At 40.5% G+C, this 13,366-nt stretch overlaps 1 protein-coding gene across 1 annotated transcript in view; it reads left to right on the top strand.

The window, feature by feature from the left end:
- Positions 1-11,630, top strand: part of il15l (interleukin 15, like) — a 29,942-nt gene extending 18,312 nt beyond the window's left edge. Inside the window, exons 4-5 of the mRNA XM_065000213.1 lie at positions 3,666-3,803; positions 6,745-11,630. Of these exons, the coding sequence (XP_064856285.1) occupies positions 3,666-3,803; positions 6,745-6,873 (267 nt within the window). The 3' untranslated portion in view covers positions 6,874-11,630. The remainder of the gene's footprint in view (positions 1-3,665; positions 3,804-6,744) is intronic.
- The last annotated feature ends 1,736 nt before the right edge of the window (positions 11,631-13,366 follow it).

Genomic DNA, 13,366 nt, shown 5'->3' with positions numbered 1-13,366 from the left:
GAAAGTAGCTACTAAAAAAAATTGGGGAGAAAAAGGGGTAAAAAATAATAATAAAGATGAGAGAGGCCTGTAATTTTCATCATAGGTATACTTCAACTATGACAGACAAAATTAGGATTTTTAATGAATTTATTTGCAAATTATGGTGGAAAATAAGTATTTGGTCAATAACAAAAGTTTATCTCAATACTTTGTTTTCTACCCTTTGTTGGCAATGACAGAGGTCAAACGTTTTCTGTAAGTCTTCACAAGGTTTTCACAAACTGTTGCTGGTATTTTGGCCCATTCCTCCATGCATATCTCCTCTAGAGCAGTGATGTTTTACATTTACATTTAAGTCATTTGGGGCTGTTGCTGGGCAACACGGACTTTCAACTCCCTCCAAAGATTTTCTATGGGGTTGAGATCTAGAGACTGGCTAGGCCACTCCAGGACCTTGAAATGCTTCTTACGAAGCCATTCCTTCGTTGCCCGGGTGGTGTGTTTGGGATCATTGTCATGCTGAAAGATCCAGCCACGTTTCATCTTCAATGCCCTTGCTGATGGAAGGAGGTTTTCACTCAACATATCACGATACATGGCCCCATTCATTCTTTCCTTGACGCGGATCAGTCGTCCTGGTCCCTTTGCAGAAAAACAGACCCAAAGCATGATGTTTCCACCCCCATGCTTCACAGTAGGTATGGTGTTTTATGGATGCAACTCAGCATTCTTTGTCCTCCAAACACGATGAGTTGAGTTTTTACCAAAAAGTTATATTTTGGTTTCATCTGACCATATGACATTCTCCCAATCTTCTTCTGGATCATCCAAATGCTCTCTAGCAACCTTCAGACGGGCCTGGACATGTACTGGCTTAAGCAGGGGGACACGTCTGGCACTGCAGGATATGAGTCCCTGGCGGCGTAGTGTGTTACTGATGGTAGGCTTTGTTACTTTGGTCCCAGCTCTCTGCAGGTCATTTACTAGGTCCCCCAGTGTGGTTCTGGGATTTTTGCTCACCGTTCTTGTGATCATTTTGATCATTTTGACCCCACGATCGAGGGAGATTATCAGTGTTCTTGAATGTCTTCCATTTCCTAATAATTGCTCCCACAGTTGATTTCTTCAAACCAAGCTGCTTACCTATTGCAGATTCACTCTTCCCAGCCTGGTGCAGGTCTACAATTTTGTTTCTGGTGTCCTTTGACTGCTCTTTGGTCTTGGCCATAGTGGAGTTTGGAGTGTGACTGTTTGAGGGTGTGTCTTTTATACTGATAACAAGTTCAAACAGGTGCCATTAATACAGGTAACGAGTGGAGGACAGAGGAGCCTCTTAAAGAATAAGTTACAGGTCTGTGAGAGCCAGAAATCTTGCTTGTTTGTAGGTGACCAAATACTTATTTTCCATCATAATTTGCAAATAAATTCATAAAAATGTGATTTTCTGGATTTTTTTTCTGATTTTGTCTGTCATAGTTGAAGTGTACCTATGATGAAAATTACAGGCCTCGCATCTTTTTAAGTGGGAGAACTTGCACAATTGGTGGCTGACTAAATACTTTTTTGCCCCACTGTAAAGAAGTGTGTGTATACTGTATTTTATGCCATCTATTGCATCTTGCCTGTGCCGCTCTGTCATTGCCCATCCATACAGTCATGCAATAAAATGCAAATTAATTACTTAAAAATCATCCAATGTGATTTTCTAGATTTTTGTTTTAGATTCCGTCTCTCACAGTTGAAGTGTACCTATGATAAAATAATTACAGACCTCTACATGCTTTGTAAGTTGGAAAACCTGCAAAATCGGCAGTGTATCGAATACTTGTTCTCCCCACTGTATATATTCTTATTCCATTCCTTTATTAGATTTGTGTGTATTAGGTAGTTGTCGTGGAATTATTAGATTACATGTTAGATATTGCTGCTCTTTCGGAACTAGAAGCATTTCGCTACACTCGCAACATCTGCTAACGATGTGTACGTGACCAATACAATTTGATTTGGAATGCAGGCTCCATCAGACCTGAGACATACAGTTGAAGTTGGAAAAAATTCCCTGTCTTAGGTCAGTTAGGATGTCAGAATAATAGAGAGAATTATTTATTTCAGCTTTTATTTCTTTCATCACATTCCCAGTGAGTCAGAAGTTTACATACACTCAATTAGTATTTGGTAGCATTGCCTTTAAATTGTTTAACTTGGGTCAAATGTTTTGGGTAGCCTTCCACAAGATTCCCACAATAAGTTGGGTGAATTTTGGCCCATTCCTCCTGGCAGAGCAGGTGTAACTAAAATCAGGTTTGTAGGCCTCCTTGCTCGCACATGCTTTTTCAGTTCCGCCCACAAATGTTCTATAGGATTGAGGTCAGGGCTTTGTGATGGCCACTCCAATACCTTGACTTTGTTGTCGGGGGGTTGAATATTTACCTAATCAAGATATGTTTTATTTTTCATATTTCTTTACAAATGTTACAATTTCTCTTCCACTTTGACATTAGAGTATTTTGTGTAGATTGTTGACAAAAAAAAGACAAATCCATTTGAATCCCACTTTGTAACACAACAAAATGTGGAGAAGGTCACGAGGTGTGTCACGTTGGTATAAAGGGATCGGGAGACAGGCGCAGGGTTTTCATTTCTCTAAGTTACAGAGTGCCATGTAAAGGCACGGGGATGAACACCAAACAAACATGTATACAAAACACAGGGTTGAGCCCCAAACAAAAGAGCGAGGAGTACCTTGAATAAATACACAAGCGCAAAATAATACCACACGGGAAGAGACCTGCAATCATCTGCCGCAATACACGTGGCACAAAAGCCAAGCCAAAACAACACAGCACAGGTACTCACATGACCAACAGACATTGGAACAATAATCGACAGCCCAATGGAGAAGCAAAGGGCACGTTTATACAAACACAATCAGTGAGGAATTGAAACCAGGTGTGCATAATGACACAGTTCAGTGCAGGCTAGAAGGCCGGCCACCGGTGGTGAACAGAATGAGCAGCAGTGCCAGTCCATGACAGGGTGTGAATACTTTCTGAAGGCACTGTATGTTGCCCCATCAGCTGTACAAAGCTGGTAGAATCTTATTCAGAATTATTCACGGCTGTAGTGGCTGCCAAAGTTGCTTCCACCAAGTATTAACTCTGGGGTGTAAAAGACATACACAATCAAGACATCTTCGTTTAAAAAAAATGATGAATTAATTTGGGAAATGTTCTATAATTTTCTTTCACTTTGAAAATGTGGAGTAGTTTGTGTAAATCTGTAGGGGAAAAATCCAGTTGAATTTTAAGGCAGCACAATGTGAAGACTGTGCAAGGGGTGTGAAGGCTTTCACAATGGCACTGTATAGGACAAAGTCATGGAGATATGATACTCACTGCGCTGAAGGTTAGACAGTTAGACACAATATTGAATTATAATTGTTGGAATCTATCATCCTGGGTTAGTTAACTGAACTGTTTTGTCCATGCACATACCTAATTATTTTCTTTCATTTTACATAATGGGCTTATAACTCAAAGCGTTTTACATTACATGAAGGTAACTCTCGTCTCTCACCACCAAAGAAAGATACATATTTGGATCTGTTAAATCTCATCTGGATTCTTTCAGATGTTTTACATCCATTGTTTGAGTTTCATGTTATCTCCCCATCTCCTCAGCAGAAATGTCCCAGGTCCACACTCACATGCTTTACGACAGAAGTAAAAGTCCTGATGTTAGAATATGGGAAACGTTCTTCATCCTTACACCAGAAAAGACTCACCAAACGACTGACTAAATTGATGTCCTTGATAAAACAGGTGAGCCAATCAGTGTGAGGGAGACACAGGCCAGCTGCATTTGAGGTGCATTGGGATGTTTTTGATTCTACCTTTGGCTGTCCGAGTATAGTTTAATTCCAGCTACAGAGCATATTGTCGTCTAGGTGAAAATGATGGAGAGAGTCTGAATAGCTGATTTGTTACTGTTTGCTTATACTACTGTTATTCTCAGACAGTTCTCACACATTTGTTTAACATTTTCCACCTGTGTTTATAAGAGCAACATAAGCCTCATGTCACCATTGACTAATAGCATGGTTATTTTAAAATAAAAAACTATATCAATGGAATAGTTTAGAAATTCCAGCGCTAATAAGGCTGCGTTTACACAGGCAGCCCAATTCTGATCTTTTTCCCATTATTGGCAAAATAGCTGGTCGGATTGTTCAAAAGACCAATTAGCACTGGGATTCGAACCGACAAGCCTCCGGTTGTAGGCCCCTTTCTCTAATAAATATACTAATCAACTGAAATTCCAAACTTTGAACAAGCATACAGTGCATTCGGAAAGTATAAAGACCCATTGACTTTTTCCATATTTTTGTTACATTACAGCCTTATTCTAAAATGGATTAAAGAAAAGTTTTTCTATGCCCCGTAATGACAAAGCGAAAACAGATTATTTTTTAAATGTATGCCAATTTATTAAAGGTAAAATGTGTATTTTTATACATAAGTATTCAGACCCTTTTCTATGAGACTCAAAATTGAGCTCAGATGCATTCTGTTTCCATTTATCATCATTGATCATGTTTCTACAACTTTAATGGGGTCCACCTGTGGTAAATTTAATTGATTTGACAGTGCATGGCAGGGCAAAAACTAAGCCATGAGGTCAAATGAATTGTCCATAGAGCTTCGAGATAGGATTGTGTCGAGGCACACATCTGGGGAACGATACCAAAACATTTCTGCAGCATTGAAGGTCCCGAAGAACACAATGGACTCCATCATTCTTAAATGGAAGAAGTTTGGAACCTCCAAGAGTCTTCCTACAGCTGGCCGCCCGGCCAAACTGAGCAATTGGGAGAATGGCCTTGGTCAGGGAGGTGACCAAGAACCCGATGGTCACTCTGACAGAGCTCCACAGTTCGTCTGTGGAGATGGGAGAACCTTCCAGAAGGACAACCATCTTTGCAGCACTCCAGCAATCAGGCCTTTATGGTAGAGTGGCCAGACGGAAGCCACTCCTCAGTAAAAGGCTTATGACAGCCCGCTTGGAGTTTGCCAAAAGGCACCTAAAGGCTCACAGACCATGAGAAACAAGAAGAATCGAGGCTTTAGTCGCTGCCAAAGGTTCTTCAACAAAGTACTGAGTAAAGGGTCTGAATACATGTACATTTGACTATTCACTTTTGTATTTTATATAAATGTGCACATACACATACTGTTTTTGCTTTGTCATTTACGTATTGTGTTTAGATTGATGAGGAGAAACAAAACAATTTAATAAATTTTAGAATAAGGCTGTAACGTAACAAAATGTGGAAAAAGTCAAGGGGTCTGAACACTTTCCGAATGCACTGTATACCCTGTCCCGTTTGATCTACTGTCATGGCATTTTAATTTTGTACATATATGCAGCCCCTCATGAGCAACAAGTTTCCCACGGGGACCTATGCCTATGAAATTTTCCACAAATTATACTTTTTGTCCCACATCAAACTTTGAACAAGCATATCTCCTGCCCGTTTGATCTGCAGCCCATGTAATTTTGTATATACAGTACCAGTCAAAAGTTTGGACACACCTAATCATTCCAGGGTTTTTATTTATTTGTACAATTTTTTTACATTGTAGAATTTTTTTATTTTTTAAATCTTTTTTTTAACCTTTATTTAACCAGGCAAGTCAGTTAAGAACAAATTCTTATTTTCAATGACGGGCTAGGAACAGTGGGTTAACTGCCTGTTCAGTGGCAGAACGACAGATTTGTACCTTGCCAGCTCGGGGGTTTGAACTTGCAACCTTCCGGTTACTAGTCCAACGCTCTAACCACTAGAGTACCCTGCCGCCCCAGTGGAGACATCAAAACTATGAAATAACACATATGGAATCATATAATCATATAGTAATATGGAATCCATGTAGCAACCCTTTGCCTTGATGACAGCTTTGCACACTCTTGGCATTCTCTCAACCAGCTTCTCCTGGAATGCTTTTCTTGAAGGAGTTCCCACATATGCTAAGTACTTGTTGGCTGCTTTTGCTTTGAAAAATCTAAAATATATTTTAATATTTAATATATTTGTTTAACACTTTTTTGGTTACTACATGATTCCATATGTGTTATTTCATAGTTTTGATATCTTCACTATTATTCTACAATGTATAAAGTTGAACAAATAAAGAAGAACCCTTGAATGAGTAGGTGTGTCCAAACTTTTGACTGGTACTGTACCTGGATGTTTGTTTCCCATATTTGTTACCAGAAATGCCTATTAGACTCTGCCTATTAGATTTTCCGCAAATTATACTTTTTTTTCAATACAATACAATTTTTGTCATAAAATGCTGCTGCTCTTCCTTCCTATATGATTTGATGACACTACATAACCGTCTGATCTTTTGTCACCAAACTTTGCGCAATGATTGACCACATGGCGGCTTAAATGTGGCTATGGTGTTCTTGACCCATGGAATTGCTGCTTGTAGCTATATTTTTTCATAACTGATATTCAGATTTAGACCAAAAAAGTTAAGCATAACACCACTTCACAAAAAGCTTTGATGACATATCTGCCTGTTCAATAAACTAAGTTCAAATAGTACTTAAAATAGTAGCATTATTGCATTATTATAATATTAAAATAAGGATTTCTCTGTCTTTCTGTCTTTCTCTCACTTGCTGTATCATAGAGCCTCTCTTTTTTTGACTATGTATACCTATGTTGTGAGTGTTTTCCTCTTTGTATTGCAGAAGGATGGTGCCAACTGTCCACACTGTGAGGTCCACAGAGAACAGGCAGCAAATGATTTCTTAACAACATTACTAGGGATTCTGGAGTGGATGAACAATCAGGGGTCTCAGTTGCCAGACAGCCACTGAGATGTACACACCCATAGCCAGGGACATCCAAGGACTCACATAAGAGCAGAAAGCTACTTGAACATTTTCTAGATGTAGCAAAATACTATATACACTACCAAGTTTGGGGTCACTTAGAAATATCCTTGTTTTTGAAAGAAAAACACTTTTTTTTGTCCATTAAAATAACATCAAATTGGTCAGAAATACAGTGTAGACATTGTTAATGTTAATGTGCATATTTGTAAACAACAGCTGGTGCACGAAATCTAAGGAAGTCTCTAGATTTTACTTGCCTGAAGTAGAGTATCTTATGATAAACTGCAGACCACACTATTTGCCAAGAGAGTTTTCATCTTTACTTGTCGTGGTTGTTTATTTACCACCACAGATGGATGCTGGCACGAAGACTGCACTCAGTCAGCTGTATCAGGAAATAAGCAAACAGGAAACCGCTCACCCAGAGGTGGCACTCCTAGTGGCCGGAACCTTTATTGCAGGGAAACTTAAATCAGTTCTACCTCATTTCTGTCAGCATGTTAAATGTGCAACCAGAGGGAAAGAAATTCTAGTTCACCTGTACTCCACAGACAGAGTCGCGTACAAAGCTCTCCCTCGCCATCCATTTGGTAAATCTGGCCACAATTCTATCCTCCTGATTCCTGCTTACAAGAAAAAATTAAAGCAGGAAGCACCAGTGACTCAGTCTATAAAAGAAGTGGTCAGATGAATAATATGCTAAACTACAGGACTGTTTTGCTATCGCAGACTGGAACATGTTCCTGGGATTACAGCTCAGCGTTCAACACCATAGTACCCTCAAAGCTCATCACTGAGCTAAGGATCCTGGGACTAAACACCTCCCTCTGCAACTGGATCCTGGACTTCCTGACAGGCCGCCCCCAGGTGGTGAGGGTAGGTAGCAACACATCTGCCACGCAGATCCTCAACACAGAAGCGAGAGGGGTGCGTTCTCAGTCCCCTCCTGTACTCCTGTTCATCCGCGACTGCGTGGCCAGTCACGACTCCAACACCATCATGAAGTTTGCAGACGACAGAACAGTGGACAGACAGAACACCAACAACGACGAGACAGCCTATAGGGAGAAGGTCAGATACCTGGCCGGGTGGTGCCAGAATAACAACCTATCCCTCAATGTCACCAAGACTAAGGAGATGATTGTGGACTACAGGAAATGGAGGACTGAGCACACCCCCATTCTCATCGACGGGGCTGTAGTGGAGCAGGTTGAGAGCTTCAAGTTCCTTGGTGTCCACATCACCAACAAACTAGAATGGTCCAAACACACCAAGACAGTCGTGAAGAGGGCACGACAAAGCATATTCCCCCTCAGGAAACTAAAAAGATTTGTCATGGGTCCTCAAATCCTCAAAATGTTCTACAGCTGCGACATTGAGAGCATCCTGACTGGTTGCATCACTGCCTGGTACGGCAACTGCTCGGCCTCCGACCGCAAGGCACTACAGAGGGTAGTGCATATGGCCCAGTACATCACTGGGGCTAAGCTGCCTGACTAAAAATGGTCAAAAACCCCAGCCACCCCTGTGGTCTCTGGTCTCTCTGCTACCAAATCAAATCCAATCAAATCAAAGTTATTTATATAGCCCTTCGTACATCAGCTGATATCTCAAAGTGCTGTACAGAAACCCAGCCTAAAACCCCAAACAGCAAGCAATGCAGGTGTAGAAGCACGGTGGCTAGGAAAAACTCCCTAGAAAGGCCAAAACCTAGGAAGAAACCTAGAGAGGAACCAGGCTATGTGGGGTGGCCAGTCCTCTTCTGGCTGTGCCGGGTGGAGATTATAACAGAACATGGCCAAGATGTTCAAATGTTCATAAATGACCAGCATGGTCCAATAACAATAAGGCAGAATAGTTGAAACTGGAGCAGCAGCACGGCCATGTGGACTGGGGACAGCAAGGAGTCATCATGTCAGGTAGTCCTGAGGCATGGTCCTAGGGCTCCGAGAGAGAGAAAGAAAGAGAGAAAGAGAGAATTAGAGAGAGCACACTTAAATTCACACAGGACACCGAATAGGACAGGAGAAGTACTCCAGATATAACAAACTGACCCTAGCCCCCCGACACATAAACTACTGCAGCATAAATACTGGAGGCTGAGACAGGAGGGGTCAGGAGACACTGTGGCCCCATCCGCGGACACCCCTGTTCAGGGCCAAACAGGAAGGATATAACCCCACCCACTTTGCCAAAGCACTTTGCCATGCTACCGTATGGCAAGCGGTACCGGAGAACCAAGTCTAGGATCAAAAGGCTTCTCGACAGTTTTTATCCCCAAGCCATAAGACTCCTGAACAGGTAATCACAAATGGCTACTCGGACCATTTGCTTTGTGTGCCCCACACCCCAAACCCCTCTTTTATGCTACTGCTACTCTCTGTTTATCATATATGCATACTCACTTTAACCATTCCTACATGTACATACTACCTCTATCAGCCCGACTAACCGGTGCCTGTATATAGCCTCGCTACTGTATATAGCCTCGCTACTGTTATTTTTCACTGTCTTTTTACTGTTGTTTTTATTTCTTTACTTATCTATTGCTCACCTAATACCTTTTTTTTACATACTATTTGCACTGTTGGTTAGAGCCTGTAAGTAAGCAGTTCACTGTAAGGTCTACACCTGTTGTATTCGGCTCACGTGACAAATAAACTTTCATTTGATTTGAGTTTGCACTGTTTTGTAACGAGTAGTACACAGCGTTGTACGAGATCTTCAGTTTCTTGGCAATTTCTCGCATGGAATATCCTTCATTTCCCAGAAGAAGAATAGACTGACGCGTTTCAGAAGAAAGTTCTTTGTTTCTAGCCATTTTGAACCTGTAATCGAAGCCACAAATGCTTATTCTCTAGAGTCTAGATACTCAACTAGTCTAAAGACAGACAGTTTTATTGCTTCTTTAATCAGATACAACAGTTTTCAGCTGTGCTAAAATAATTGCAAAAGGGTTTTCGAATGATCAATTAGCCTTTTAAAATGATAAACTTGGATTAGGTAACACAACTTGCCATTGGAACACAGGAGTGATGGTTGCTGATAATGGGCCTCTGTACGCCTATGTAGATATTCCATTTAAAAAATCAGCCATTTCCAGCTACAATGGTCATTTACAACATTAACAATGTCTACACTGTATTTCTGATCAATTTGATGTTATTTTAATGGACGACAAATGTGCTTTTCCTTAAAAAACAAGGACATTTCTAACCGACCCCAAACTTTTGAACGGTAGTGTATGAATTGTAATGTACCAGATCACCGATACCTTTCTTTCGGGGTAGCTGATGATCGGCTGGGGACAGAAGGTGCAGTCCTTGGAATTGGCAGAGGATGGCATCATCTCCTTCACTTAATAGTCTGTCTGATACATTTTGTACATTGATGCACAAGGTACACACCAGTGTTTAAATACAGTGTATCACATGTTGTGTATATTGCTCGAGACAAAGGTCTTTATTTGTATATTTTTATTTGATTTTGAATTTTAGAACCCTTTAATAAAAACCCAGAATTGAATAACACGTTCATAAATGGCAAAAGAAATACAGGTTTAGAATTGTTTATCTTATATCTACACATATGTAAGCCCTTACTCTTGTTGGCACAGAACTATCTCTATACTTCCATTCATTTGTATGGGTTACCTTCAGACGAGTCCCGTGAGACTTGTGAGGGAGGTAGAGCAAAACAGAGAGCCCCATCGTGTTCGTGAGAGTCTCCCCTTTTCATAGAGTGGTCATAGTTGGTAGGCAAAACTGTTCAGACGCTACAGACGTTTTCCTGAGAAGACCGATTTTCTGGATGTCTCATGGTCTGACAAACACTGTTGTAGCTAGGCCACCTTCCACCACTGATGCGGAAGGCTGACATAGGCGGATACGGTGCTGCTGCATAAATTATGTAATATGCCAGGGAGATATGTATACTGTAGCTAAGAAAGTAATACTAAGTGTATGTTGTGTAGTAAGCTGTTAGTAGCCCATGTGCCTCACCCTAATAATTTGTCTTCTTTCTCCCTCATAACTTAACCTACTGTTCTGACTTGGGGGTGCACATGTAGCCTATAGCCCGTTTTAGAGAAATGTAATCATAGAATATTGTAAGAGCTTTTATTGTCTGCTTATATACCCCCTGTATTTATCCTATGGTTCTGACTTGGTGTACAGGGAAAATAATGTCTTAATCAAAATGATGGATTGCCTCTTATCTGCTCTTCGTCCCCGAATGCCATAGTTTGTACATCTCAATTGAGAGTAGAAACCACATTTGTTTAAGCAAGTCAGCCATATCAGCTACGTTTTTTTAAGGCAGTAAATGAGGCTGAATGAACTGTTTTGCTGCCAGACAAGGCTCCGCTGATAGCCAGGTGCAGCGGTGGTAAGGATTCTGTCACGACTCCCGCCGAAGTTGGCTCCCCCGCCTGTTCGGGTGGTGCTCGGTGGTCGTCGTCACCGGCCTACTAGCTGCCACCGATCCCTTATTCTTTTCGGTTAGTTTTGTCTCATTTGTTACACCTGTTCCTATTTTGTGTGTGCTTGATTTTCTTCCCTATTTAGCGTTTGGAACCCGCCCCTTTGTTGTGCGGGATTATTTTGATGTTCACGTTGTATTCGTTGGTGTTGTTTGTGCTCTGGACCTTGTTACCCGTTATTTTGGGATGGTCAGTGTTTGCGCCCTGTGTGTTGGGCATTTCATTTTGGTGCCGTATTAAAGTGTACTTTTCCCCTTGACCTCTCTGCTCTCTGTGCCTGATTCCTCGCAACACACCTAGCCAGCCGTGACAGATTCACTCCATGGTGCTGAAAAGAAAACTTTGCTGTTGGGACAGCTTTATGTATGGCCAAACAGTTTGTGGGCACCGTTTGTCACCGTTATAGTGCAATTAATGTATTGTTTGTTTAGTGTTATGTTGTGTTCTGTAGTGGCTTTGCTGGCTTGCATCAACCCCCAAAAATTGGGAGTTTGCCTCACCAATATTTACATGCAAAAATCACCACTGATGATATGTATTGCGATTCTCACAATTCTATATGTATTGCGATTCAATACTGAGATAGTATTGCAATTTGATGTTCCAAACATATTGCTAACAATATGTTTGCTGTATTATTTGAAAAATGTCAATAGAACCCCGAAAAGCCTTTATGCACCATATTGCTATAATAACCATCATATTGAAGTAAACTTGGGATTCGCACATGATATGTTGTGTGGTCCTTTCACTATGACCTTTGAAAGTATGCAGTTTATTAGGTTACAGATGAAAGAGGCCCTATGTTATGGTGAACTTCACAGGGGTGGTGAAAGTGCATTGTGTTCCTTTCCAGTAGATATCGAGGGTATTATTCTGGTGACATGATGATCGATGCTTGACTGCCATTTGACAAATAAAAACGATCTCGCTCACTCACCACGTTTCCATCCACAGTTTTTATGCTTGAGTTAAGTCATACTGTATGAAAATAAAATCTTGACACCTGTGATGGAAACAGGGATTTAAGGAACACTTTTATAAATGCCTTTGTTCGTTTGACATGGAGGGATATTTTTGTTTATTAGGCTATAATAAGTTATAAGTTATGATGAACTTCACAGGGTGGTGAATATCGAGGGTCTTATTCTGGTGAAATGATGATCGATGCTTTACTGCCGCTTGACAAATACACATAGTTTTGCTCTTATCTATAATAATCTCATCATGTTGACAATTTTTATTTTTTTTGTCTCTTATCCATAATAGTCTAATCATGTAGATTTGTATAGCCTACCAACAGAGCCTAACCACACTGTATCTGTGAGTTGTTGCTATGGTGCATGTCCCAAGACCAGAGTAGGCACATTTGCTATTTAATTGCAACTGTTGAAAATGTGATGGAAACACATTGAAGCGAAAAAGTACATTTTGTGTGCACTATATCATCACTCAGTGATTTATCTACATGTTTTTCTCTGCAACAAGTCCTGGTGGAAACACCACTGGTGGGGAAAATGCGTATATTTTCTTTATGCACATTTTTGAATATTTGCATGTAAATCTGTCAACAATTGGAAGGAAACTAGCTAGTCATGGAAATAAAAGTGCTGAAATCATGTTGGTTCACTATTTAAAAAGAAGATGGAGAACAAGCTATAGGACTAAAAATACCAGAGTTTGGGTGCAGGTACAGGCGACTAGTGCTAGTTAAAGCTACCTAGCAAGAATTTAAAATAAATAAAACATTGTAATATCGATTTTTTTCCCCCATCACTACTAGTAGGCCTAGGCTACCTAATGTTTGGTGTACCTCTTTTTATATAGTATAACTAGGCTATGTGGAAAAAAGGAAAAGAACAACATAATGATAACCACAAAAACGTTTTTTTAAACAGTTGGTAAGCATAGAGTCAAATACTAGTATCTCAAGTCGCTATGGTGCATAAAGATGGAGGCATTCTGATATGATTTATTTGAGCACTATCTATCCAC

This window comes from Oncorhynchus nerka, linkage group LG14 (assembly GCF_034236695.1).
Source record: "Oncorhynchus nerka isolate Pitt River linkage group LG14, Oner_Uvic_2.0, whole genome shotgun sequence".
Lineage (NCBI taxonomy): Eukaryota > Metazoa > Chordata > Actinopteri > Salmoniformes > Salmonidae > Oncorhynchus > Oncorhynchus nerka.
Note: the sequence above shows the minus strand (reverse complement) of the source record. Positions and strands in the feature narration are given on the sequence as shown.